Source organism: Scomber japonicus, chromosome 6 (assembly GCF_027409825.1).
Source record: "Scomber japonicus isolate fScoJap1 chromosome 6, fScoJap1.pri, whole genome shotgun sequence".
NCBI classification, from domain to species: Eukaryota; Metazoa; Chordata; class Actinopteri; order Scombriformes; family Scombridae; genus Scomber; species Scomber japonicus.
In genome coordinates, this window is record NC_070583.1 from 36,613,587 (window position 1) to 36,640,705 (window position 27,119).

At 43.0% G+C, this 27,119-nt stretch overlaps 3 protein-coding genes across 4 annotated transcripts in view; all 3 read right to left on the minus strand.

Moving 5' to 3' along the window:
- Positions 1-19,878, minus strand: part of LOC128360974 (heavy metal-binding protein HIP-like) — a 78,487-nt gene extending 58,609 nt beyond the window's left edge. The window contains exons 1-4 of one of the 2 annotated variants that reach the window (XM_053321543.1): positions 10,303-10,399; positions 10,000-10,041; positions 8,560-8,622; positions 2,709-2,750 (exon numbers count right to left, since the gene is read on the minus strand). In XM_053321543.1, the coding sequence (XP_053177518.1) occupies positions 2,709-2,750; positions 8,560-8,622; positions 10,000-10,041; positions 10,303-10,375 (220 nt within the window). In that variant the 5' untranslated portion in view covers positions 10,376-10,399. Of the gene's footprint in view, positions 1-2,708; positions 2,751-8,559; positions 8,623-9,999; positions 10,042-10,302; positions 10,400-19,240; positions 19,283-19,429; positions 19,472-19,554 lie in introns of those variants that run through there. The other variant, XM_053321542.1, reaches the window with a different exon arrangement.
- On the minus strand, positions 15,024-16,437 carry LOC128361006 (complement C1q-like protein 2). The gene is made up of 3 exons (XM_053321576.1): positions 16,376-16,437; positions 16,144-16,272; positions 15,024-15,464 (listed from the first exon to the last, which is right to left on the minus strand). Exons 1-3 carry the CDS (start codon positions 16,434-16,436, stop codon positions 15,184-15,186), a joined length of 471 nt encoding a protein of 156 aa, XP_053177551.1. The 5' UTR covers position 16,437; the 3' UTR covers positions 15,024-15,183.
- A 98-nt stretch (positions 19,879-19,976) lies between the features above and the next one.
- LOC128359998 (complement C1q-like protein 2) lies at positions 19,977-23,850 on the minus strand. Its single transcript, XM_053320312.1, has 5 exons — positions 23,802-23,850; positions 22,974-23,036; positions 22,742-22,870; positions 22,014-22,076; positions 19,977-19,987 (listed from the first exon to the last, which is right to left on the minus strand). The coding sequence occupies exons 1-5, from the start codon at positions 23,848-23,850 to the stop codon at positions 19,977-19,979; spliced, it is 315 nt and encodes a 104-aa protein (XP_053176287.1).
- Between the last annotated feature and the right edge of the window lie 3,269 nt (positions 23,851-27,119).

Consider the following 27,119-nt stretch of genomic DNA (forward strand, 5'->3'; position numbering starts at 1 on the left):
TCATCACTTTCATCAAAAGCACATTTGAAGAAGATATTTTATTAGCCAGCATGAAAAGGAGGAATGATTTCAGTGAAGGAAACCTCTTTCAGTCTTCATATAAGCACCTGACTGCTGTTTTAAAACAGACATTAACAATTGTGAAGCTATCCTTTAATGCTGAATTATCATCAGATCATCATTTGAACTAATGAGTTGATAAATGGGATTTCAGTGTCTGATCTTTTTGTGTGTATGTGTTGGTTTTCCCAGACTCAGGTTTAAATATCCCCAAATTAAAGTCAGAGACAGCACTTTAACCTCATATTCATTCTTTTATTTCATATGTAGTTTGTTGCAGAGCAAAGTCAACACAGCAACAATGTGCATCCTTTCATATACACATGAATACTGTATGACTTGTTTATACACTATGCCAAACATTTGGGGGTCAATCAATTCTCATGTTTGAGTCTCACAGTGGAAAAAGAAGAAATCCGTTAAAGAAAGAAAAATCATTATTAGAATCGTATACACTATAGCCAGCAGGTAAAAGCAGATAGACCACATCCCCCTTTTCCAGCTGAAGAACCAGTGAATTAGAAACACTGTCGTAGCTATTTGCATTGTAATTAAACATTTCCAACACTCTCTTGTCATTGTGATAGAGATAAACATCCCTGTATACGTTACTCCGGTTATCCAGTGTATTGAATGAGAAGTAGTAGGCTCCTCTGACTGGGGCTGTGAAGAGACCTGCAACAGAGGAGAAAATGAGTGAAGCTTTTTCCTGCTGTTGAACTACCTCTTCTCTGAGTTCAGTACGCTGTTGCTTCTCAATACTTTGGTCAGGCTGCTGTAAGTGGGTTTGTCTAATCTGAAGGAATAGTTGTTCAGTGCTCTTGCTTTGTTAACATCACATTACTCACAGACTGTATAGTCTGTAAAAGTTGAGAGCTCTCAGTTACACATTCAGTGAGTCAGTTTGCATCCCATAAGGTTTATAGAAAGTGATATAACAGAGAGATATAAGTGAGCACCTTAAAACAGAGCAAAAGCCTCTCAAAGCCTTTGCAGAACAAATCATTCTCTTGTGTTTTCTCTGTAACTCTGTAAATGTCTGTGCAAAGGTTTTGAAAAGGTTTCACAAAACTGCATAAACGACAAACTCACTTCATGATGAGAACCTGATCAGTCACCACATGAAATGTAATTACATAACACAAAATCACACACATGACTCAATGCTGGCAAAGAACCAACGGCCTGGCTCAAACCCTCTGAGAGGACACAGAGAAACTCCATTAAAAGTGTTATGATGTACTGTAAAAGGTCAAATAGGTGAAATCTTAAAAGGGCCAATTCAAAGAGAAATGTCTCCTCCTCAAAAAGTGTGCAGCTGGAGCCATAGTGGAGAAAAAAAGTCATTACAAAAGATGGAGTGAAAGCTGTAACAATGAATACATATTAAAATGAGTTCATTACATTATAATAGTTCATTTGTGTGTGTAGCAGAAAGAGGTGAGTACCTGTAGTTGGACTGTAGACCTGACCAAAGTTGGTGATGACTTTACTGAACTTAAGTGTGATGTCAGTATCGAAGGGTCCAATTTGTCCGCTGCGAGTGAGACCGAGTGAGAACGCCACCTTTGGTTGGTCTGTGTGGATGTGAGAAGATTCACATAGAGGAAAACAATAGCTCCACTTATAAACAGTTGATGAACAAATTATATTGTATTAATAATGATATAAGCAGTTTACCTGCATTCTGTCTCTTGAGCTCCTCCACCTCGTTTTCACTGATTTTCAATCTGGTCATCATATCTGTAAACACGTTCAACATTTTTATTTTAAAGGAGATAATCTACATAACTGTGTAGCTAATAAACTAGCAGCTGTGTACTTTGCAGCTTACTGCTGTTCTTAAGACTGTGTAAAGTGAATTCAGACATTTTTTTCTGAACACATTAAATAGGTCATAAATGTATTTTTAAAAAAGGTCTAAAAAGCATTTCAACCATTTAGATTTGAATTGTGGAGCTAGGCTTCACAAACTGTGTTTCAAGATTTCTGTGTTCAGGATTTAGTGATTAGCATAAACCCGTCCCTGCTACTGTAGAGGTATAAATACATTCAGCACTACTACTACTACTACAGTCTACAGTTAGCCAGTTAGCTGAGTTAGCCGCCGAGTTAGCCGCTAAGCTAGCCGCTAAGCTAGCCGCCGAGCTAGTAGCCCAGTTAGCTGCCGAGCTAGCAGCAGAAAGCTCTCAGCCGTAGCATCCATGTTTCTGATAGAGGTGGTGACTTTGATTGACAGCTGACACTTGGTAGGGGGCGGGGTTTCAGCGGACTCGGCGGGAACGCCCACAGCGTTTGGTAGCAGAGAAAAAGAGTTTTCTTCTAAACAGCCTGTGGTTTTACACAATTTTGAAGCCTAATTTCATATATTTGGCGATTTTTTTAATAATTCAAATTTGGCATGGTGGTTAACAACACACTTGTCTGTGGTATGTGAAACTCAGAACACATATTTATTCTTACTTTACACGGACTTCAATAATGATATGATCAGTTTACCTGCACTCTCTATCTTCAGCTGCTCCACCTCGTTTTCACTGACGTTCATTCTGGCCTCCAACACTGTCAACACATTTAACATTAATATTATTGTGAAGTTTATGGTCAGCAGGTTTCAAGTTGTTAACATGATCACTATGGAGACTGACCTTTGTTCTTATCTTCAAATGATGTTACTCTGTCTAGAAGATCTGCAATAAAGGGCAAAATTCATAATCAGATTAATAATTGTTCAGCATGTTGTGTTTTTTTTTTTTTTTTTTTTTACATTTTATTGATTGTTGCAGTTTACCTGTGTTCTCCATCTTGAGCTCCTCCATCACATGTTCACTGATTTTCAATCTGGTCATCATATCTGTGAACACATTCAACATTTTTAGAAGATAATCTACATAAATGGAACTTGAAATACTTGTATGTGTAGCTAATAAACTAGCTTTGTAATTTACAGCTTGCTGTTGTTCTTAATAACGATAAAATCAGTTTACCTGCACTCTCTATCTTCAGCTTCACCACCTCGTTCCTGAGCTCCTCCACCTCGTTTTCACTGACGTTCATTCTGGCCTCCAACACTGTCAACACATTTAACATTAATATTATTGTGAAGTATGTTTATGGTCAGCAGGTTTCAAGTTGTTAACATGATCACTATGGAGGCTGACCTTTGTTCTTATCTTCTCTTATCTTTAGAAGGCAAAATTAATAATCAAATTAATAATTAATCAACAGCCAGATTCAAAATCTCATATTGAATGTATCTCTCCTAAGTAGATAAATATCTTTTGACTTCTCTTCAGTCATTTTGGGAATTAAAACTGGCAAAGGTTCATCCTGAACAACACATTAATATCAAATAAATGTATTATCATTGGTAGCATACATAAAAAAAGAAACGTTTTTACATGTTATTGATTGTCGTAGCTTACCTGTGTTCTCTCTCTGGAGCTCTGCATTCTTGCATTCACTGGCTGTCAGTCTGGTCTGTATGGCTGGAATAAAAGCAGTAAATTACTCCTAAAAGTAATGTCTATGTGAACATTGCATGGATGTGTTTATCACTGTGTGAATGAACCTGTATTCTTCTGCTCCAGCTTCTCCATCTTGCTCTTGCTGTTCCTCAGCTCCACACTGTGTTCGATGGCCATGTCTCTCAGCTCCTTCAGCTCAGCCCAGATGTCAGGGGTGATGTTGGTCTGATCACTGGTTGATTTGACACCCAGGATCTCAGACTGAATCTCCGTCTGAGTGATATCATTCCCTGTCAGCCCTCCACTCTCACCCTGAGCCCTCGTCCAGTACAGACAGAGCAGCAACGCCAGAAAAGCTGCAGCACGCCTCATTGTGAAATATCACCTCTTTAGAGAGCAAGATGCAGTCTGACACCACTCGTTCAGTTCCCGTCTTTATATCCACGTAAAACAGGTCACTGAACTGCTGTATGAGAATTAAACAGGTGTCTTTGATAACGAATGCAAAAATAGCACCAAAGATCCTTCAACACTGAACTAAAAGCAAACAACAAGTTAGAATCTTTCAAAACCATTGGCTGTGAAAGTTTGTCGAGTAAAGAGATGATAAGAGCAAAGTCAGTATTTTAGTTTCCATGTGATACTGACGTGCCAAAAGATTAAATATGTTCTTATTTGTGAAACTGATACCAAAGTATAACTTCACAAGATACGCAACATTCCTCATTTTAATGTAAAATTACTACTTTATTCTGGTAATTTTCCCTAATACTCCATCATAGCTTTCTCTGCTCTTCAGTTTCAGGTTTAATGCTCCACAGCAGAGGTGATTAAAGCTTCTTGCATTCTGTATTTATATCAAGCAGAAGTTCAGATACTTTTGTAAAAGAAAGACTCTGGTAAAAAGTACAAGTACTGATTCAACTTTACTCAAGTCAGAGTCTTTTTATGATGTAGCAGTGAAGACTGATGGCTCTAATGGTTATACAATAAACCCCACACTTCCAGAAAGTTCTGCTCATTTTCTGCAGTTTTTTCTCCAAAAAGTTATAAAAAATGACTAATAAGAGATTTACTTTGGTACAGCCCCTCCCTGAGCTACAACCTTATCGTGGTGGAGGGGTTTGCGCATCCCAATGACCCCAGGAGCTCAGTTGTCGGGGGCTTTTATGCCCTTGGTAGGGTCTCCCATGGCAAACAGGTCCGGGGGGAGGGGCCAGACAAAGGGTAGCTCCGAAGACCCTAATGATGAAGAAGATACATGGTTTTTCGTGTCCCTTGCCCGGACGCGGGTCACCGGGGGCCCCCCCTGGAGCCAGGCCTGGGGGTGGGGCTGGGGGCGAGAGCCATGTGGCCGGGCCTTTGCCAATGGGGCCCGGCCAGGCATGGCCCGAAGAGGGGACATGGGACCCCGCTCCTACAGACTCACCACCAGTGAGAGGGGCCAAAAGGGTCGGGTGCATTGTGAGCTGGGCGGCAGCCGAAGGCGGGGACCTTGGCGGTCTGACCCTCAGCTGCAGAAGCTAGCTCTAGGGACGTGGAATGTCACCTCTCTGGTGGGGAAGGAGTCTGAGCTGGTGCGCGAGGTTGAGAAGTTCCGGCTAGATAAAGTCTGCCTCACATCGACACACAGCAAGGGCTCTGGAACCAATCTTCTCGAGAGGGGTTGGACTCTCGTCCACTCTGGAGTGGCGATACTTATTGCCCCCCGGCTGGGTGCCCGTATGTTGGAGTTTACCCGGTAGACAAGAGGGTAGCCTCCCTCCGCCTTTGGGTGGGTGGACGAATCCTGACTGTTGTTTGTGCCTATGGTCCAAACAGCAGGTCAGAGTATCAACCTTTTTTGGACTCCTTGGAGGGGATGCTGGAAAGCACTCCCCCTGAGGATTCCCTCGTTCTGCTGGGGGACTTCTTCGCCCATGTTGGCAGCGACAGTGAGACCTGGAAGGGTGTGATTGGGAGGAACGGCCCCCCCAATCTGAACCCGAGCTGTGTTCTGTTATTGAACTTCTGTGCTCGTCACAGATTGTCCATAACAAACACCGTGTTCAAGCATAAGGGTGTCCATATGTGCACTTGGCACCAGGACACCCTAGGCCGCAGTTCGATGATTGACTTTGTAGTCGTGTCGTCGGACTTGCGGCCGCATGTCTTGGACACTCGGGTGAAGAGAGGGGCGGAGCTGTCAACTGATCAGCACCTGGTGGTGAGTTGGCTCCGATGGCGGGGGAGGATGCCAGCCAGACCTGGTAGACCCAAACGTATTGTGAGGGTCTGCTGGGAACGTCTGACAGAGTCTCCTGTCAAAGAGAGTTTCAACTACCACCTCCGGGAGAGATTCAACCACGTACCGGAGGAGGCAGGGGACATTGAGTCCAAGTGGGCCATGTTCCGTGCCTCCATTGTTAAGGCGGCCGACCGGAGCTGTGGCCGCAAGGTGGTCGGTGCCTGTCGTGGCGGCAATCCCTGAACCTGCTGGTGGACACCGGTGGCGAGGGATGCCGTCAAGGTAAAGAAAGAGTCCTATAGGGCCTTATTGGCCTGTGGGACTCCGGAGGCAGCAGGCAGGTCCCGGCAGGCCAAGCAGAGTGCAGCTGCGGCGCTCGCTGAGGCAAAAACCGGGAGGAGTTTGGCGAGGCGATGGAAAAAGACTTCCGGACGGCTTCGAAGAGATTTTGGACCATCATCCAGCGTCTCAGGAGGAGGAAGCAGTGCGCCGTCAACACAGTGTACAGTGGGGACGGTGTGCTGCTGACCTCGACTCGGGACGTTGTGGATCGGTGGAAGGAATACTTCGAAGACCTCCTCAATCCCACCAACAAGCCTTCCGGTAAGGAAGCAGGGCCTGGGGGCTCTGGTGTGGACTCTGCTATCTCTGGGGTGGAGGTCGCCGAGGTGGTCAAAAAGCTCCTCGGTGGGAGGGCCCCGGGGTTGGATGAGATCCGCCCTGAGTTCCTCAAGGCCCTGGATGTTGTGGGACTGTCATTGTTGACACGACTCTGCAGCATCGCTTGGACATCGGGGGCAGTGCCTCTGGATTGGCAGACTGGGGTGGTGGTCCCTCTTTTTAAGAAGGGGGACCGGAGGGTGTGTTCCAACTACAGGGGAATCACACTCGTCAGCCTCCCTGGTAAGGTCTATTCCGGGATGCTGGAGAGGAGGGTCCGTCCGATAGTCGAACCTCGGATTCAGGAGGAGTTGTTTGGTTTTCATCCAGGCCGTGGAACTGTGGACCAGCTCTACACATTCTTGAGGGTGCATGGGAGTTTGCCCAACCTGTCCACATGTGTTTTGTGGACTTGGAGAAGGCATTCCACCGCCTCGACCGGTTGGGGTTGAGAGGAGAGAGAGGAAGGATAGAGGACAGAAGCACAATGAAAATCAACAATAAAGCGAGAAGGTCCGGGACTGGAATCTGTCATCCGGACATCTACAGGCCCAGATTACCTGTGAGACCAGAAAGCACAGACAACTCCGGGGAAGAAGTTTAGCTTATTGAATGCATTAATAGAACATGAATGTTAATGGATATAGATGGATGGATAGAGAGAGCGAGGGAGGAGGAGAGAGGAGCTCAGTGCATTGTGGGAGTCCCCCAGCAGTCTAAGCCTATAGCAGCATAAGCTAAGAGCTCTAGGAGCCCTAACTATAAGCTTTATCACAAAGGAAAGTTTTAAGCCTACTCTTAAATGTAGGGGAGGGTGTCTGTAAATGTGTCAGATATCACTTGATATAATAACTCACACTGCTGAAGCTCAATAGAAGCTGATCATCTACTTTTAAATGCACTTTGGCACAAAATAACTGTGAACACACTGGATTTTGGTCCTTCATCACTTTCATCAAAAGCACATTTGAAGAAGATATTTTATTAGCCAGCATGAAAAGGAGGAATGATTTCAGTGAAGGAAACCTCTTTCAGTCTTCATATAAGCACCTGACTGCTGTTTTAAAACAGACATGAACAATTGTGAAGCTATCCTTTAATGCTGAATTATCATCCGATCATCATTTGAACTAATGAGTTGATAAATGGGATTTCAGTGTCTGATCTTTTTGTGTGTATGTGTTGGTTTTCCCAGACTCAGGTTTAAATATCCCCAAATTAAAGTCAGAGACAGCACTTTAACCTCATATTCATTCTTTTATTTCATATGTAGTTTGTTGCAGAGCAAAGTCAACACAGCAACAATGTGCATCCTTTCATATACACATGAATACTGTATGACTTGTTTATACACTATGCCAAACATTTGGGGGTAAATCAATTCTCATGTTTGAGTCTCACAGTGGAAAAAGCAGAAATCCATTAAAGGATGTAACATCACTACCACTTTCGTATATAGTATAGCCAGCAGGTAAAACCAGGTAGACCACATCCCCCTTTTCCAGCAGAAGAACCAGTGAATTAGAAACACTTTCCGAGTTATGTACACTGTAATTATGACTGACCAACACTCTCTTGTCATTGTGATAGAGAAAAACCTGCCTGTGTACATTACTCCGGCCATCCATTGTAGTGAATGAGAAGTAGTAGGCTCCTCTGACTGGGGCTGTGAAGAGACCTGCAACAGAGTAAAAGGTCAAATAGGTGAAATCTTAAAAGGGCCAATTCAAAGAGAAATGTCTCCTCCTCAAAAAGTGTGCAGCTGGAGCCATAGTGGAGAAAAAAAGTCATTAGAAAAGATGGAGTGAACGCTGTAACAATGAATACATATTAAAACATCTAACAAACAAATTAAAATGAGTTCATTACATTATAATAGTTCATTTGTGTGTGTAGCAGAAAGAGGTGAGTACCTGTAGTTGGACTGTAGCCCTGACCAAAGTTGGTGGAGACTTTACTGAACTTAAGTGTGATGTCAGTATTGAAGGGTCCAATTAGTCCCCTGTCAGTGAGACCAAGTGAGAACGCCACCTTTGGTTGGTCTGTGTGGATGTGAGAAGATTCACATAGAGGAAAACAATAGCTCCACTTATAAACAGTTGATGAACAAATTATGTTGTATTAATAATGATATAAACAGTTTACCTGCATTCTGTCTCTTGAGCTCCTCCACCTCGTTTTCACTGGCGTTCATTCTGGCCTCCAACACTGTCAACACATTTAACATTAATATTATTGTGGAGTTTATGGTCAGCAGGTTTCAAGTTGTTAACATGATCACTATGGAGACTGACCTTTGTTCTTATCTTCAAATGATGTTACTCTGTCTAGAAGATCTGCAATAGAAGGCAAAATTCATGATCAGATTAATAATTGTTAAGCATGCAGTGATTCTTTGTGTTTGTTTGTTTTTTTACATTTTATTGATTGTTGCAGTTTACCTGTGTTCTCCATCTTGAGCTCATCCATCACATGTTCACTGATTTTCAATCTGGCCATCATATCTGAGAACACATTCAACATTTTTAGGAGATAATCTACATAACTGGAACTTGAAATACTTGTATGTGTAGCTAATAAACAAGCTTTGTACTTTACAGCTTGCTGTTGTTCTTAATAATGATATAATCAGTTTACCTGCACTCTCTATCTTCAGCTTCACCACCTCGGTTTCACTGGTGTTCATTCTGGTCATCATATCTGTGAACACATTCAACATTTTTATTTTAAAGGAGATAATCTACATAACTGTGTAGCTAATAAACTAGCAGCTGTGTACTTTGCAGCTTACTGCTGTTCTTAAATACCATGTAAAGAGAATGCAGACATTTTCTCCTAAACACATTAAATAGGTCATAAATATATTTCTAAAAAAGGTGTAAAAAGCATTTCAACCATTTAGATTTGAATTGTGGAGCTAGGCTTCACAAACTGTGTTTCAAGATTTCTGTGTTCAGGATTTAGTGATTAGCATAAACCCGCCCCTGCTGCTGTAGAGGTATAAATACATTCAGCACACACTACTACTACTACTACTACAGTCTACAGTAGTAGACTGTAGTCACAGTCTACTACTGTACAGTGTACAGTAGTCTAGTACACTCAAAGCTAGACAGCAACACTTTTCTGAAATAATTAATAAGAACATCAACAACACTCGTACTCTGTTTGCTACGGTTGATAAGCTTACAAACCCCCCTCAACAGATAGCTCCAGAACTCCTTTCCACAGAAAAATGCAATGAATTTGCTTTTTCAGTGAAAAAATACAGTCCATAAGGTTAAATATCAACACAAATCAACAAAACAATAAAATGATGCAATCCCTAAAACCTCCCAGGATTAACTCAACTGCAATGTCAGAATTTAAAATAGTTGACCAAAAAACCATAGAGGAAACAGTGCAGCATCTAAAACCATCAACATGCTGTCTTGACACAATGCCATCAGATTTCTTTAAAACTATTGTGAACTCTGTCCAAACTGATTTGCGACAAGTAATAAATCAATCAAATAATTGTATTATCATTGGTAGCATACATAAAAAAAGAATAGTTTTTACATGTTATTGATTGTCGTAGCTTACCTGTGTTCTCTCTCTGGAGCTCTTTGACCACATTTTCCAAAACTGTGAATACATTTAAAGATTTTCAGTAAAAGTTTCATTTTGAATCTTGTTGTTAACATGTTAAAGAAGTTTGACAAGAAAAATAATCAGAAACATAAATTAATTTTATGTTATTGTATAAAATATAAATATCTACCTTCATTCTTGTATTCACTGGCTGTCAGTCTGGTCTGTATGGCTGGAATAAAAGCAGTGAATTACTCCTAAAAGTAATGTCTATGTGAACATTGCATGAATGTGTTGATCACTATGTGAATGAACCTGTATTCTCCTGCTCCAGCTTCTCCATCTTGCTCTTGCTGTTCCTCAGCTCCACACTGTGTTCGATGGCCATGTCTCTCAGCTCCTTCAGCTCAGCCCAGATGTCAGGGGTGATGTTGGTCTGATCACTGGTTGATTTGACACCCAGTATCTCAGACTGAATCTCCGTCTGAGTGATATCATTCCCTGTCAGCCCTCCACTCTCACCCTGAGCCCTCGTCCAGTACAGACAGAGCAGCAACGCCAGAAAAGCTGCAGCACGCCTCATTGTGAAATATCACCTCTTTAGACAGCAAGATGCAGTCTGACACCACTCGTTCAGTTCCCGTCTTTATATCCACGTAAAACAGGTCACTGAACTGCTGTATGAGAATTAAACAGGTGTCTTTGATAATGAATGCAAAAATAGCACCAAAGATCCTTCAACACTGAACTAAAAGCAAACAACAAGTTAGAATCTTTCAAAACCATTGGCTGTGAAAGTTTGTAGAGTAAAGAGATGATAAGAACAAAGTCAGTCTTTTCGTTTCCATGTGATGCTGATGTGCCAAAAGATTAAATATGTTCTTATTTGTGAAACTGATACCAAAGTATAACTTAACAAGATACTCAACATTCCTCATTTTAACGTAAAATTACTACTTTATTCTGGTAATTTCCCCTAATACTCCATCGTAGCTTTCTCTGCTCTTTAGTTTCAGGTTTAATGCTCCACAGCAGAGGTGATTAAAGCTTCTTCCATTCTGTATTTATATTAAGCAGAAGGTCAGATACTTGTGTAAAAGAAAGACTGGTAAAAGTAGAAGTACTGATTCAACTTTACTCAAGTCAAAGTCTTTTTATGATGTAGCAGTGAAGACTGATGGCTCTAATGGTTATACAATAAACCCCACACTTCCAGAAAGTTCTGCTCATTTTAACTTTACATATAAAATAACATTTCAATCATTATTGCTATGTTCTATTTTCATGTCTGTGGTAAAATAGGACATGATAATGTGTGATAGGAGCTGTTTTTTCTCCAAAAAGTGATAAAAAATAGACTAACAAAACCTAAAAACTACCAAAAGGAGACATAAAAATGACTAATAAGAGATTTACTTTGGTACAGCCCCTCCCTGAGCTACTACCTTATCGTGGTGGAGGGGTTTGCGCATCCCAATGACCCCAGGAGCTCAGTTGTCGGGGTTTTTTCTCCCATGGCAAACAGGTCTGGGGGGAGGGGCCAGACAAAGGGTAGCTCAGAAGACCCTAATGAGGAAGAAGATACATGGTTTTTTGTGTCCCTTGCCCGGACGTAGGTCACCGGGGCCCCCCCTTGGAGGCAGGCCTGGGGGTGGGGCTCGGGGGAAAGAGCCTGGTGGCCGGGCCTTCGCCCATGGGGCCCGGCCAGGCACAGCCCGAAGGTATAGATAGATATAGTCTATAGTCTAAATATAGTCTGCCTCACCTCGACGTACAGCAAGGGCTCTGGAACCAGTCTTCTCGAGAGGGGTTGGACTCTCGTCCACTCTGGAGTGGCAATACTTATTGCCCCCCGGCTTGGTGCCTGTATGTTGGAGTTTACCACGGTAGACAAGAGGGTAGCCTCCCTCCGCCTTTGGGTGGGGGAAAGGATCCTGACTGTTGTCTGTGCCTGTGGTCCAAACAGCAGCTCAAAGTATCCACCCTTTTTGGACTCCTTGGAGGGGGTGCTGGAAAGCACTCCCCCTGGGGATTCCCTCGTTCTGCTGGGGGACTTCAACGCCCATGTTGGCAGCGACAGTGAGACCTGGAAGGGTGTGATTGGGAGGAACAGCCCCCCCGATCTGAACCCGAGCAGTGTCTGTTATTGGACTTCTGTGCTCGTCACAGATTGTCCATAACCAACACCATGTTGAAGCATAAGGGAGTCCATATGTGCACTTGCCCTCGATGATTGATTTTGTAGTTGTGTCGTCGGACTTGCGGCCACATGTCTTGGACACTCGGGTGAAGAGAGGGGCGGAGTTGTCAACTGATCAGCACCTGGTGGTGAGTTGGCTACGATGGTGGGGGAGGATGCCGGTCAGACCTGGCAGACCCAAACGTATTGTGAAGGTCTGCTGGAAACGTCTGGCAGAGTCTCCTGTCAGAGAGAGTTTCAACTCCCACCTCCGGGAGAGCTTCAACCACGTACCGGGGGAGGCGGGGGACATTGAGTCCGAGTGGGCCATGTTCCGTGCCTCCATTGTTAAGGCGGCCGACCAGAGCTGTGGCCGAAAGGTGGTCGGTGCCTGTCGTGGTGGCAATTCCCGAGCCCGCTGGTGGACACCGGCTGTGAGGGATGCCGTCAAGCTGAAGAAGGAGTCCTATAGGGCCTTTGTAGCCTGTGGGACTCCGGAGGCAGCAGGCAGGTACCGGCAAGTCCAGCTGCAGCGGTCACTGAGGCAAAAACCCGGACATGGGAGGAGTTCGGCGAGGCCATGGAAAAAGACTTCCGGATGGCTTCGAAGAGATTCTGGACCACCATCCGGCGTCTCAGGAGGGGGAAGCAGTGCGCCGTCAACACAGTGTACGGTGGGGACGGTGCGCTGCTGACCTCGACTCGGGATGTTGTGGAGCGGTGGAAGGAATACTTCGAAGACCTCCTCAATCCCACCGACACGCCTCCCGGTAAGGAAGCAGGGCCTGGGGGCTCGGGTGTGGGCTCTCCTATCTCTGGGGTGGAGGTCGCCGAGGTGGTCAAAAAGCTCCTCGGTGGGAGGGCCCCGGGGGTGGTTGAGATCCGCCCCGAGTTCTTCAAGGCCCTGGATGTTGTGGGGCTGTCATGGTTGACAAGACTCTGCAGCATTGCGTGGACATCGGGGGCAGTGCCTCTGGATTGGCAGACTATGGTGGTGGTCCCTCTTTTTGAGAAGGGGGACTGGAAGGTGTGTTCCAACTACAGGGGAATCACACTCCTCAGCCTCCCTGGTAAGGTCAATTCGGGGGTGCTGGAAAGGAGGGTCTGTCGGATAGTCGAACCTCGGATTCAGGAGGAGCAGTGTGGTTTTTGTCCAGGTCGTGGAACTGTGGACCAGCTCTACACCCTCTGCAGGATCCTTGAGGGTGCATGGGAGTTTGCCCAACCAGTCCACATGTGTTTTGTGGACTTGGAGAAGTCATTCGACTGTGTCCCTCGGGGACTCCAGTGTGGGGTTCTCCGGAAATATGGGCAACCGGACCCCCTGATAAGGGCCGTCCAATCCATGTATGACCGGTGTCAGAGCTTAGTCCGTATTGCCAGTAATAAGTCGGACTTGTTTCCGGTGAGGGTTGGACTCCGCCAGGGCTGCCCTTTGTCACTGATCCTGTTCATAGTCTTCATGGACAGGATTTCGAGGCGCATGCAGGGGGTCCGGTTTGGTGACCTCAGGATTGGGTCACTGCTTTTTGTGGATGATGTGGACCTGCTGGCTTCATCAGACCGTGACCTCCAACTCTCACTGGATCGGTTCGCAGCCAAGTGTGAAGCGGCCGGGATGAGAATCAGCACCTCCAAATCAAAGGCCATGGTCCTCAACTGGAAAAGGGTGGAGTGCACTCTCCGGGTCGGGGATGAAGCCCTGCCCCAAGTGGAGGAGTTCAAGTACCTCGGGGTCTTGTTCACGAGTGAGGGAAGGATGGAACGGGAGATCGACAGGCGGATCGGTGCGGCATCTGCAGTAATGCGGACTCTGCACAGATCCGTCGTGGTGAAGAGAGAGCTGAGCCGAAAGGCAAAGCTCTCGATTTACCAGTCGATCTTGGTTCCTACCCTCACCTCTGGTCATGAGCTTTGGGTAGTGACCGAAAGAACAAGATCACGGGTACAAGCGGCCGAAATGAGCTTCCTCCGTAGGCTGGCTGGGCTGTCCCTTAGAGATAGGGTGAGAAGCTCAGTTATCTGGATGGAGCTCGGAGTAGACCCGCTGCTCCTCCGCGTTGAGAGGAGACAGATGAGGTGGCTCGGGCATCTAATTAGGATGCCTCCTGGACGCCTCCCTGGTGAGGTGTTCAGGGCCCATCCCACCGGTAGAAGACCCTGGGGAAGACCCAGGACACACTGGAGGGACTATGTCTCTGGGAACGCCTCGGGTTCCCCCCGGGAAGAGCTGGACGAAGTGGCTGGGGAGAGGGAAGTCTGGGCTTCCCTGCTTAGGCTGCTGCCCCCGCGACCCAACCAGGATAAGCGGAAGAGGACAGTAACAGTAAAGGTACTTTGGTACAGTTAATGACTCTTCATAAGCCACTTTGGTGTTTATCTCCTTAATTTTTCCTCTTTTGTTAAAAACCTGCACAGAAAAAAAAATCACTGGACACAGTCTAGTTCTGCTGTAAGCCAGATTTCAGACAGAATATAAATAAATATATAATATAAATACTGAGGTGCCATTTTTTATGTGACTGTTTGAGTGTGATTAGTCTTTCTTTAGTTTTTCTGAATAAAGCTGAGGTACCAGCCAGGTCTCTCTCCTGGCATGTGAGATTTTAATTCTCAAACCTCACACAAGGATGAACCTTTGTTTTAGATACACCCTTAAAATAAACCACAGTGATAAATATAGACACACAAACTTATATTGGGAACAGAAAACCACAGCAAAATTTATTTTTCTTTCTATATATCATAAAAAAAATAAAAAAAATAGGCAGTTTCATTTCTCTCTCTCTCTCTCTCTCTCTCTTGGTTTTCCCAGACTCAGGTTTAAATATCCCCAAATTAAAGTCAGAGACAGCACTTTAACCTCATATTCATTCTTTTATTTCATATGTAGTTTGTTGCAGAGCAAAGTCAACACAGCAACAATGTGCATCCTTTCATATACACATGAATACTGTATGACTTGTTTATACACTATGCCAAACATTTGGGGGTAAATCAATTCTCTTGTTTGAGTCTCACAGTGGAAAAAGCAGAAATCCATTAAAGAAAGTATGATCATCAGTATCATCGTATACACTACTGCTAGCAGGTAAAACCAGGTAGACCACATCCCCCTTTTCCAGCTGAAGAACCAGTGAATTAGAAACACTTTCCGCGCTATTTGCACTGTAATTATAACTGTACAACACTCTCTTGTCATTGTGATAGAGAAAAACACGCCTCCATGCGTTACTCCGGTTATCCAGTGTAGTGAATGAGAAGTAGTAGGCTCCTCTGACTGGGGCTGTGAAGAGACCTGCAACACAGGAGAAAATCAGTGAAGCTTTTTCCTGCTGTTGAACTACCTCTTCTCTGAGTTCAGTACGCTGTTGCTTCTCAATACTTTGGTCAGGCTGCTGTAAGTGGGTTTGTCTAATCTGAAGGAATAGTTGTTCAGTGCTCTTGCTTTGTTAACATCACATTACTCAGAGACTGTATAGTCTGTAAAAGTTGAGAGCTGTCAGTTACACATTCAGTGAGTCAGTTTGCATCCCATAAGGTTTATAGAAAGTGATATAACAGAGAGATATAAGTGAGCACCTTAAAACAGAGCAACAAACTCACTTCATCATGAGAACCTTATCAGTCACCACATGAAATGTAATTACATTACACAAAATCACACACATGACTCAATGCTGGCAAAGAACCAATGGCCTGGCTCAAACCCTCTGAGAGGACACAGAGAAACTCCATTAAAAGTGTTATGATGTACTGTAAAAGGTCAAATAGGTGAAATCTTAAAAGGGCCAATTCAAAGAGAAATGTCTCCTCCTCAAAAAGTGTGTAGCTGGAGCCATAGTGGAGAAAAAAAAAGATTACATTACATTACATTACAAAAGATGGAGTGAAAGCTGTAACAATGAATACATATTAAAATGAGTTCATTACATTATAATAGTTCATTTGTGTGTGTAGCAGAAAGAGGTGAGTACCTGTAGTTGGACTGTAGACCTGACCAAAGTTGGTGATGACTTTACTGAATTTAAGTGTGATGGCAGTATTGAAGGGTCCAATTAGTCCGCTGTCAGTGAGACCAAGTGAGAACGCCACCTTTGGTTGGTCTGTGTGGATGTGAGAAGATTCACATAGAGGAAAACAATAGCTCCACTTATAAACAGTTGATGAACAAATTGTATTGTATTAATAATGATATAAGCAGTTTACCTGCATTCTGTCTCTTGAGCTCCTCCACCTCGTTTTCACTGATTTTCAATCTGGTCATCATATCTGTAAACACATTCAACATTTTTATTTTAAAGGAGATAATCTACATAACTGTGTAGCTAATAAACTAGCAGCTGTGTACTTTGCAGCTTACTGGTGTTCTTAAGACTGTGTAACGTGAATTCAGACATTTTTTTGTAAACACATTAAATAGGTCATAAATGTATTTCTAAAAAAGGTGTAAAAAGCATTTCAACCATTTAGATTTGAATTGTGGAGCTAGGCTTCACAAACTGTGTTTCAACATTTCTGTGTTCAGGATTTAGTGATTAGCATAAACCCGCCCCTGCTGCTGTAGAGGTATAAATACATTCAGCATACACTACGACTACTACAGTCTACAGTTAGCCAGTTAGCTGAGTTAGCCACCGAGTTAGCCGCCGAGCTAGCAGCCGAGTTAGCCGCCGAGCTAGTAGCTGAGTTAGCAGCAGAAAGCTCTCAGACGTAGCGTCCATATTTCTGGTGGAGGTGGGGATTTTGATTGACAGGTGACAGTTGGTAGGGGGCGGGGCTTCAGCGGACCGCGGAGGCCACGCCCACAGCGTTTGGGAGCAGAGAAGAAGAGTTTTCTTCTAAACAGTCTGTGGTTTTACACAACTTTGAAGCCTAATTTCATATATTTGGCGATTTTTTTAATCATTCAAATTTGGCATGGTGGTTAACAACACACTTTTCTGTGGTATGTCAAACTCAGAACACATATTTATTCTTACTTTACACAGACTTTAATAATGATCAGTTTACCTGCACTCTCTATCTTGAGCTCATCCACCTCATTTTCACTGGCGTTCATTCTGGCCTCCAACACTGTCAACACATTTAACATTAATATTATTGTGAAGTTTATGATCAGCAGGTTTCAAGTTGTTAACATGATCACTATGGAGACTGACCTTTGTTCTTATCTTCAAATGATGTTACTCTGTCTAGAAGATCTGCAATAGAAGGCAAAATTCATAATCAGATTAATAATTGTTCAGCATGCAGTGTTTTTTTGTTTTTGTTTGTTTTTTGTTTTTACATTTTATTGATTGTTGCAGTTTACCTGTGTTCTCCATCTTGAGCTCCTCCATCACATGTTCACTGATTTTCAATCTGGCCATCATATCTGTAAACACATTCAACATTTTTATTTTAAAGGAGATAATCTACATAACTGTGTAGCTAATAAACTAGCAGCTGTGTACTTTGCAGCTTACTGATGTTCTTAAGACTGTGTAAAGAGAATTCAGACATTTTCTCCTAAACACATTAAATAGGTCATAAATGTATTTCTAAAAAAGGTGTAAAAAGCATTTCAACCATTTAGATTTGAATTGTGGAGCTAGGCTTCACAAACTGTGTTTCAACATTTATGTGTTCAGGATTTAGTGATTAGCATAAACCCGCCCCTGCTGCTGTAGAGGTATAAATACATTCAGCACACACTACTACTACTACTACTACAGTCTACAGTTAGCCAGTTAGCTGAGTTAGCCGCCGAGTTAGCCGCCGAGCTAGCAGCTGAGTTAGTCGTCGAGTTAGCTGCCGAGTTATCCGCCGAGCTAGCAGCCGAGTTCGCCGCCAAGCTAGCAGCTGAGTTAGCAGCAGAAAGCTCTCAGACAAAGCGTCCATGTTTCTGGTAGAAGTGGTGACTTTGATTGACAGGTGACACTTGGTAGGGGGCGGGGCTTCAGCGAATTCGGTGGGAACGCCCACAGCGTTTGGTAGCAGAGAAAAAGAGTTTTCTTCTAAACAGTCTGTGGTTTTACACAACTTTGAAGCCTAATCTTATATATTTGGTGATTTTTTTAATCAAACAAATTTGACAGGGTAGTTAACAACACACTTTTCTGTGGTATGTGAAACTCAGAACACATATTTATTCTTACTTTACACAGACTTTAATAATGATATAATCAGTTTACCTGCATTCTGTCTCTTGAGCTCCTCCACCTCGTTTTCACTGGCGTTCATTCTGGCCTCCAACACTGTCAACACATTTAACATTAATATTATTGTGAAGTTTATGGTCAGCAGGTTTCAAGTTGTTAACATGATCACTATGGAGACTGACCTTTGTTCTTGTCTTCAAATGATGTTACTCTGTCTAGAAGATCTGCAATAGAAGGCAAAATTCATAATCAGATTAATAATTGTTCAGCATGCAGTGTTTTTTGTTTGTTTGTTTTTTTACATTTTATTGATAGTTGCAGTTTACCTGTGTTCTCCATCTTGAGCTCCTCCATCACATGTTCACTGATTTTCAATCTGGCCATCATACCTGTGAACACATTCAACATTTTTAGGATATAATCTACATAACCGGAACTTGAAATACTTGTATGTGTAGCTAATAAACTAGCTTTGTACTTTGCAGCTTACTGTTGTTCTTAATAATGATATAATCAGTTTACCTGCACTCTCTATCTTCAGCTTCACCACCTCGTTTTCACTGGCATTCATTCTGGTCTCCAACACTGTCAACACATTTAACATTAATATTATTGTGAAGTTTATGGCCAGCAGGTTTCAAGTTGTTAACATGATCACTATGGAGACTGACCTTTGTTCTTATCTTTTCTTATCTTTAGAAGGCAAAATTAATAATCAAATTAATAATCAACAGCCCGATTCAAAATCTCATATTGAATGTATCTCTCCTAAGTAGATAAATATCTTTTGACTTCTCTTCAGTCATTTTGGGAATTAAGACTGGCAGAAGTTCATCCTGAACAACACATTAATATAAAATAAATGTATTATCATTGGTAGCATACATAAAAAAAGAAACGTTTTTACATGTTATTGATTGTCGTAGCTTACCTGTGTTCTCTCTCTGGAGCTCTTTGACCACATTTTCCAAAACTGTGAATACATTTAAAGTTTTTCAGTAAAAGCTTTATTTTGAATCTTACATATGAATATCAGTAAACATGTTAAAGAAATTTGACAAGAAAAACAATCAGAAACATTAATTAATTTTATATTATTGTCTAAAATATAAATATCTACCTTCATTCTTGTGTTCACTGGCTGTCAGTCTGGCCTGTATGGCTGTAATAAAAGCAGTAAATTACTCCTAAAAGTAATGTCTATGTGAACATTGCATGAATGTGTTGATCACTATGTGAATGAACCTGTATTCTCCTGCTCCAGCTTCTCCATCTTGCTCTTGCTGTTCCTCAGCTCCACACTGTGTTCGATGGCCATGTCTCTCAGCTCCTTCAGCTCAGCCCAGATGTCAGGGGTGATGTTGGTCTGATCACTGGTTGATTTGACACCCAGGATCTCAGACTGAATCTCCGTCTGAGTGATATCATTCCCTGTCAGCCCTCCACTCTCACCCTGAGCCCCCGTCCAGTACAGACAGAGCAGCAACACCAGAAAAGCTTCAGCACGCCTCATTGTGAAATATCACCTCTTTAGACAGCAAGATGCAGTCTGACACCACTCGTTCAGTTCCCGTCTTTATATCCACGTAAAACAGGTCACTGAACTGCTGTATGAGAATTAAACAGGTGTCTTTGATAACGAATGCAAAAATAGCACCAAAGATCCTTCAACACTGAACTAAAAGCAAACAAGTTAGAATCCTTTAAAACCATTGGTCATGAAAGTTTGTAGAGTAAAGAGATGATAAGAGCAAAGTTAGTCTTTTAGTTTTCATGTGTTTGTTTTTCCATAGAGACTCTGCTGCTCTGTTTAAAGCTGATGATGATGATGATGATGATGATGGTAAATATAATAATGATGATAAAGAAACTGAACTTCATCCTGTTCCTTTTCAGGCACAGTTACTGCCAGAAGAATGTCATTGTTTGCTTCTTTTATTTGTTTCATTCTTAGTTGATTTTCTTTTTTCCTTTTGCAATTGAAATTGTTCATTTACATCTGAAATAAACATGAACATAACATAACATTCAGCCATCCAAATTATTCAAATGAAGTAGATATCTTCTCTAAAAAGACTGTCAATCAATCAATCAATCTTTATTTGTATAGCGCCAAATCACAACAGAGTTATCTCAAGGCTCTTTCCACATAGAGCAGGTTCTAAACCGAACTCTTCAGGTTTTAACTTTAAAGAGACCCAACATTCCCACATGAGACACAGTGGAGAGAAAAAACTCCCTTTTAACAGGAAGAACCCTCAGAACCAGACTCAGAGTGGGAGAACATCTGCCTCGACTGGTTGGGGTTGAGAGGAGAGAGGAAGGATAGAGGAGAGAGAGAGGAAGGAGAGGAGAGAGAGGAAGGATAGAGGAGAGAGAGGAGAGAGAGAGAGAGAGAGAGAGAGAGAGAGGAAGGAGAGGAGAGAGAGAGGAAGGAGAGGAGAAGAGAGAGAGGAAGGAGAGGAGAGAGAGAGAGGAAGGAGAGGAGAAGAGAGAGAGGAAGGAGAGGAGAGAGAGGAAGGAGGAGAGGAGAGGAGAGGAGAGAGAGGAAGAGGAGGAGAGAGGAAGGAGAGGAGAGAGAAGCACATTGAAGGTCCGGGACTGGAATCCGTCATCCGGACGTCTACAGGCCCAGATTACCTGTGAGACCAGAAAGCACAGACAACTCCGGGGAAGAAGTTTAGCTTATTGAATACATTAATAGTACATGAATGTTAATGAATATAGATGGATGGATAGAGCGAGAGAGAGGGAGAAGGAGAGAGAAGCTCAGTGCATCATGGGAGTCCCCCAGCAGTCTAAGCCTATAGCAGCATTAGCTAAGAGCTCTAGGAGCCCTAACTATAAACTTCATCAAAAAGGAAAGTTTTAAGCCTACTCTTAAATGTAGGGGAGGGTGTCTGTAAATGTGTCAGATATCACTTGATATAATAACTCACACTGCTGAAGCTCAATAGAAGCTGATCATCTACTTTTAAATGCACTTTGGCACAAAATAACTGTGAACACTGAACACACTGGATTTTGGTCGTTCATCACTTTCATCAAAAGCACATTTGAAGAAGATATTTTATTAGCCAGCATGAAAAGGAGGAATGATTTCAGTGAAGGAAACCTCTTTCAGTCTTCATATAAGCATCTGACTGCTGTTTTAAAACAGACATGAACAATTGTGAAGCTATCCTTTAATGCTGAATTATCATCAGATCATCATTTGAACTAATGAGTTGATAAATGGGATTTCAGTGTCTGATCTTTTTGTGTGTGTGTGTTGGTTTTCCCAGACTCAGGTTTAAATATCCTCAAATTAAAGTCAGAGACAGCACTTTAACCTCATATTCATTCTTTTATTTCATATGTAGTTTGTTGCAGAGCAAAGTCAACACAGCAACAACGTGCATCCTTTCATATACACATGAATACTGTATGACTTGTTTATACACTATGCCAAACATTTGGGGGTAAATCAATTCTCATGTTTGAGTCTCACAGTGGAAAAAGCAGAAATCCATTAAAGAAAGTATAATCACCAGTATTATCGAATACACTATAGCCAGCAGGTAAAACCAGGTAGACCACATCCCCCTTTTCCAGCTGAAGAACCAGTGAATTAGAAACACTTTCCGCGACATTTGCACTGAAATTATGACTGAACAACACTTTCTTGTCATTGTGATAGAGATAAACATGACTGTTTGTGTTACTCCGGTAATCCAGTGTAGTGAATGAGAAGTAGTAGGCTCCTCTGACTGGGGCTGTGAAGAGACCTGCAACAGAGGAGAAAATCAGTGAAGCTTTTTCCTGCTGTTGAACTACCTCTTCTCTGAGTTCAGTACGCTGTTGCTTCTCAATACTTTGGTCAGGCTGCTGTAAGTGGGTTTGTCTAATCTGAAGGAATAGTTGTTCAGTGCTCTTGCTTTGTTAACATCACATTACTCAGAGACTGTATAGTCTGTAAAAGTTGAGAGCTCTCAGTTACACATTCAGTGAGTCAGTTTGCATCCTATAAGGTTTATAGAAAGTGATATAACAGAGAGATATAAGTGAGCACCTTAAAACAGAGCAACAAACTCACTTCATCATGAGAACCTTATCAGTCACCACATGAAATGTAATTACATAACACAAAATCACACACATGACTCAATGCTGGCAAAGAACCAACGGCCTGGCTCAAACCCTCTGAGAGGACACAGAGAAACTCCATTAAAAGTGTTATGATGTAATGTAAAAGGGTCAATTAGGTGAAATCTTAAAAGGGCCAATTCAAAGAGAAATGTCTCCTCCTCAAAAAGTGTGTAGCTGGAGCCATAGTGGAGAAAAAAAGTCATTACAAAAGATGGAGTGAAAGCTGTAACAATGAATACATATTAAAATGAGTTCATTACATTATAATAGTTCATTTGTGTGTGTAGCAGAAAGAGGTGAGTACCTGTAGTTGGACTGTAGACCTGACCAAAGTTGGTGATGACTTTACTGAATTTAAGTGTGATGGCAGTATTGAAGGGTCCAATTAGTCCGCTGTCAGTGAGACCAAGTGAGAACGCCACCTTTGGTTGGTCTGTGTGGATGTGAGAAGATTCACATAGAGGAAAACAATAGCTCCACTTATAAACAGTTGATGAACAAATTGTATTGTATTAATAATGATATAAGCAGTTTACCTGCATTCTGTCTCTTGAGCTCCTCCACCTCGTTTTCACTGATTTTCAATCTGGTCATCATATCTGTAAACACATTCAACATTTTTATTTTAAAGGAGATAATCTACATAACTGTGTAGCTAATAAACTAGCAGCTGTGTACTTTGCAGCTTACTGGTGTTCTTAAGACTGTGTAACGTGAATTCAGACATTTTCTTGTAAACACATTAAATAGGTCATAAATGTATTTATATAAAAGTTGTAAAAAGCATTTCAACCATTTAGATTTGAATTGTGGAGCTAGGCTTCACAAACTGTGTTTCAACATTTCTGTGTTCAGGATTTAGTGATTAGCATAAACCCGCCCCTGCTGCTGTAGAGGTATAAATACATTCAGCATACACTACGACTACTACAGTCTACAGTTAGCCAGTTAGCTGAGTTAGCCACCGAGTTAGCCGCCGAGCCAGCAGTCTAGTTAGCCGCCGAGCTAGCAGCCGAGTTAGCCGCCGAGCTAGTAGCTGAGTTAGCAGCAGAAAGCTCTCAGACGTAGCGTCCATATTTCTGGTGGAGGTGGGGATTTTGATTGACAGGTGACAGTTGGTAGGGTGCGGGGCTTCAGCGGACCGCGGAGGCCACGCCCACAGCGTTTGGGAGCAGAGAAGAAGAGTTTTCTTCTAAACAGTCTGTGGTTTTACACAACTTTGAAGCCTAATTTCATATATTTGGCGATTTTTTTAATCATTCAAATTTGGCATGGTGGTTAACAACACACTTTTCTGTGGTATGTCAAACTCAGAACACATATTTATTCTTACTTTACACAGACTTTAATAATGATCAGTTTACCTGCACTCTCTATCTTGAGCTCATCCACCTCATTTTCACTGGCGTTCATTCTGGCCTCCAACACTGTCAACACATTTAACATTAATATTATTGTGAAGTTTATGATCAGCAGGTTTCAAGTTGTTAACATGATCACTATGGAGACTGACCTGTGTTCTTATCTTCAAATGATGTTACTCTGTCTAGAAGATCTGCAATAGAAGGCAAAATTCATAATCAGATTAATAATTGTTCAGCATGCAGTGATTTTTTACTTATCTTTTTTACATTTTATTGATTGTTGCAGTTTACCTGTGTTCTCCATCTTGAGCTCCTCCATCACATGTTCACTGATTGTCAATCTGGCCATCATATCTGTGAACACATTCAACATTTTTAGGAGATAATCCACATAGCTGGAACTTGAAATACTTGTATGTGTAGCTAATAAACTAGCTTTGTACTTTGCAGCTTACTGTTGTTCTTAATAATGATATAATCAGTTTACCTGCACTCTCTATCTTCAGCTTCACCACCTCGTCTTCACTGGCGTTCATTCTGGCCTCCAACACTGTCAACACATTTAACATTAATATTATTGTGAAGTTTATGGTCAGCAGGTTTCAAGTTGTTAACATGATCACTATGGAGACTGACCTTTGTTCTTATCCTGTCTTATCTTTAGAAGGCTAAATTAATAATCAAATTCATAATTAATCAACAGCCAGATTCAAAATCTCATATTGAATGTATGTCTCCTAAGTAGATAAATATCCTGTGACTTCTCTTCAGTCATTTTGGGAATTAAAACTGGCAAAGGTTCATCCTGAACAACACATTAATATCAGATAAATGTATTATCATTGGTAGCATACATAAAAAAAGAAAAGTTTTGATATGTTATTGATTGTCGTAGCTTACCTGTGTTCTCTCTCTGGAGCTCTTTGACCACATTTTCCAAAACTGTGAATACATTTAAAGTTTTTCAGTAAAAGCTTTATTTTGAATCTTAGATATGAATATCAGTAAACATGTTAAAGAAGTTTGACAAGAAAAATAACCAGAAACATAAACAAATTTTTGTGAGCTGGGTGGCAGCCGAAGGCGGAGACCTTGGCGGTCCGACCCAGAAGCTAGCTCTAGGGATGTGGAATGTCACTTCTCTGGTGGGGAAGGAGCCTGAGCTGGTGCGTGAGGTTGAGAAGTTCCGGCTAGATATAGTCGGCCTCACCTCGACGCACAGCAAGGGCTCTGGAACCAGTCTCCTCGAGAGGGGTTGGACTCTCTTCCACTCTGGAGTTGCCACTGGTGAGAGGCGCCGGGCAGGGGTGGCAATACTTATTGCCCACTGGCTTGGTGTCTGGATGTTGGAGCTTACCCCGGTAGACGAGAGGGTGGCCTCCCTCCGCCTTCGGGTGGGGCGATGGATCATGACTGTTGTTTGTTCCTATGGTCCAAACAGCAGTTCAGAGTATCCAGCCTTCTTGGACTCCTTGGAGGGGGTGCTGGAAAGCACTCCCCCTGAGGATTCCCTCGTTCTGCTGGGGGACTTCAACGCCCATGTTGGCAGCGACAGTGAGACCTGGAAGGGTGTGATTGGGAGGAACAGCCCCCCCGATCTGAACCTGAGCAGTGTTCTGTCATTGGACTTCTGTGCTCGTCACAGATTGTCCATAACCAACACCATGTTCAAGCATAAGGGTGTCCATATGTGCACTTGGCACCAGGACACCCTAGGCCGCAGTTCGATGATTGACTTTGTAGTTGTGTCGTCGGACTTGCGGCCGCATGTCTTGAACACTCGGGTAGGAGAGGGGCGGAGCTGTCAACTGATCACCACCTGGTGGTGAGTTGGCTACGATGGTGGGCGAGGATGCCGGTCAGACCTGGCAGACTCAAACGTATTGTGAGGGTCTGCTGGGAACGTCTGGCAGAGTCTCCTGTCAGAGAGAGTTTCAACTCCCACCTCCGGGAGAGCTTCAATCACGTACCGGGGGAGGTGGGGGACATTGTGTCCGAGTGGGCCATGTTCTGTGCCTCCATTGTTAAGGCGGCCGACCGGAGCTGTGGCCGCAAGGTGGTCGGTGCCTGTCGTGGCAGCAATCGCCGAACCCGCTGGTGGACACCGGCGGTGAGGGATGCCGTCAAGGTGAAGAAGGAGTCCTAGGACCTTATTGGCCTGTAGGACTCCGGAGGCAGCAGGCAGGCCAAGCGGAGTGCAGCTGCGGCAGTCGCTGAGGCAAATACCCGCACATGGGAGGAGTTCGGTGAGGCCATGGAAAAAGACTTCCAGACGGCTTCGAAGAGATTCTGGACCACCATCCGGCGTCTCAGGAGGGGGAAGCAGTGCGCGTCAACACAGTGTATGGTGGGGACGGTGCGCTGCTGACCTCGACTCGGGACGCAGACTGTGACCTCCAACTCTCACTGGATCAGTTCGCAGCCGAGTGTGAAGCGGCCGGGATGAGAATCTGCACCTCCAAATCCGAGGCCATGGTCCTCAACCGGAAAAGGGTGGAATAGACTCTCCGGGTCGTGGATGAGATCCTGCCTCATGAATCCTAGCCGCCGAGCTAGAAGCCCAGTTAGCCGCCGAGCTAGCAGCTGAGTTAGCAGCAGAAAGCTCTCAGACGTAGTGTCCATGTTTCTGGTAGAGGTGGTGACTTTGATTGACAGGTGACACTTGGTAGGGGGCGGGGCTTCAGCAAACTCGGTGGGAACGCCCACAGCGTTTGGTAGCAGAGAAAAAGAGTTTTCTTCTACACAGTCTGTGGTTTTACACAATTTTGAAGCACAAAGACAAAGACTTTAATAATGATATAATCAGTTTACCTGCACTCTCTATCTTCAGCTGTTCCATCTCATTTTCACTGACGTTCATTCTGGCCTCCAACACTGTCAACACATTTAACATTAATATTATTGTGAAATATGTTTATGGTCAGCAGGTTTCAAGTTGTTAACATGATCACTATGGAGACTGACCTTTGTTCTTATCTTTTCTTATCTTTAGAAGGCAAAATGAATAATCAGATTAATAATCAACAGCCAGATTCAAAATCTCATATTGAATGTATCTCTCCTAAGTAGATAAATATCCTGTGACTTCTCTTCAGTCATTTTGGTAATTAAAACTGGCAAAGGTTCATCCTGAACAACACATTAATATCAAATAAATGTATTATCATTGGTAGCATACATAAAAAAAGAAAAGTTTTTACATGTTATTGATTGTCGTAGCTTACCTGTGTTCTCTCTCTGGAGCTCCGCATTCTTGTATTCACTGATTGTCAGTCTGGTCTGTATGGCTGGAATAAAAGCAGTAAATTACTCCTAAAA

What these genes read in the sequence shown, in the direction of transcription:
- LOC128361006 (XM_053321576.1), bottom strand. Translation starts at nt 16,436, where the DNA reads ATGATGACCAGATTGAAAATCAGTGAAAACGAGGTGGAGGAGCTCAAG. An exon ending in GCTCAAGAGACAGAATGCAG is followed by an intron (nt 16,273 to 16,375) that starts GTAAACTGCTTA and finishes ACATCCACACAG; the next exon opens with ACCAACCAAAGGTGGCGTTC. An exon ending in GGTCTACAGTCCAACTACAG is followed by an intron (nt 15,465 to 16,143) that starts GTACTCACCTCT and finishes CCTGTGTTGCAG; the next exon opens with GTCTCTTCACAGCCCCAGTC.
- LOC128359998 (XM_053320312.1), bottom strand. Translation starts at nt 23,850, where the DNA reads ATGAACGCCAGTGAAAATGAGGTGGATGAGCTCAAGATAGAGAGTGCA. An exon ending in GCTCAAGATAGAGAGTGCAG is followed by an intron (nt 23,037 to 23,801) that starts GTAAACTGATCA and finishes ATGTGTTTACAG; the next exon opens with ATATGATGACCAGATTGAAA. An exon ending in GCTCAAGAGACAGAATGCAG is followed by an intron (nt 22,871 to 22,973) that starts GTAAACTGCTTA and finishes ACATCCACACAG; the next exon opens with ACCAACCAAAGGTGGCGTTC.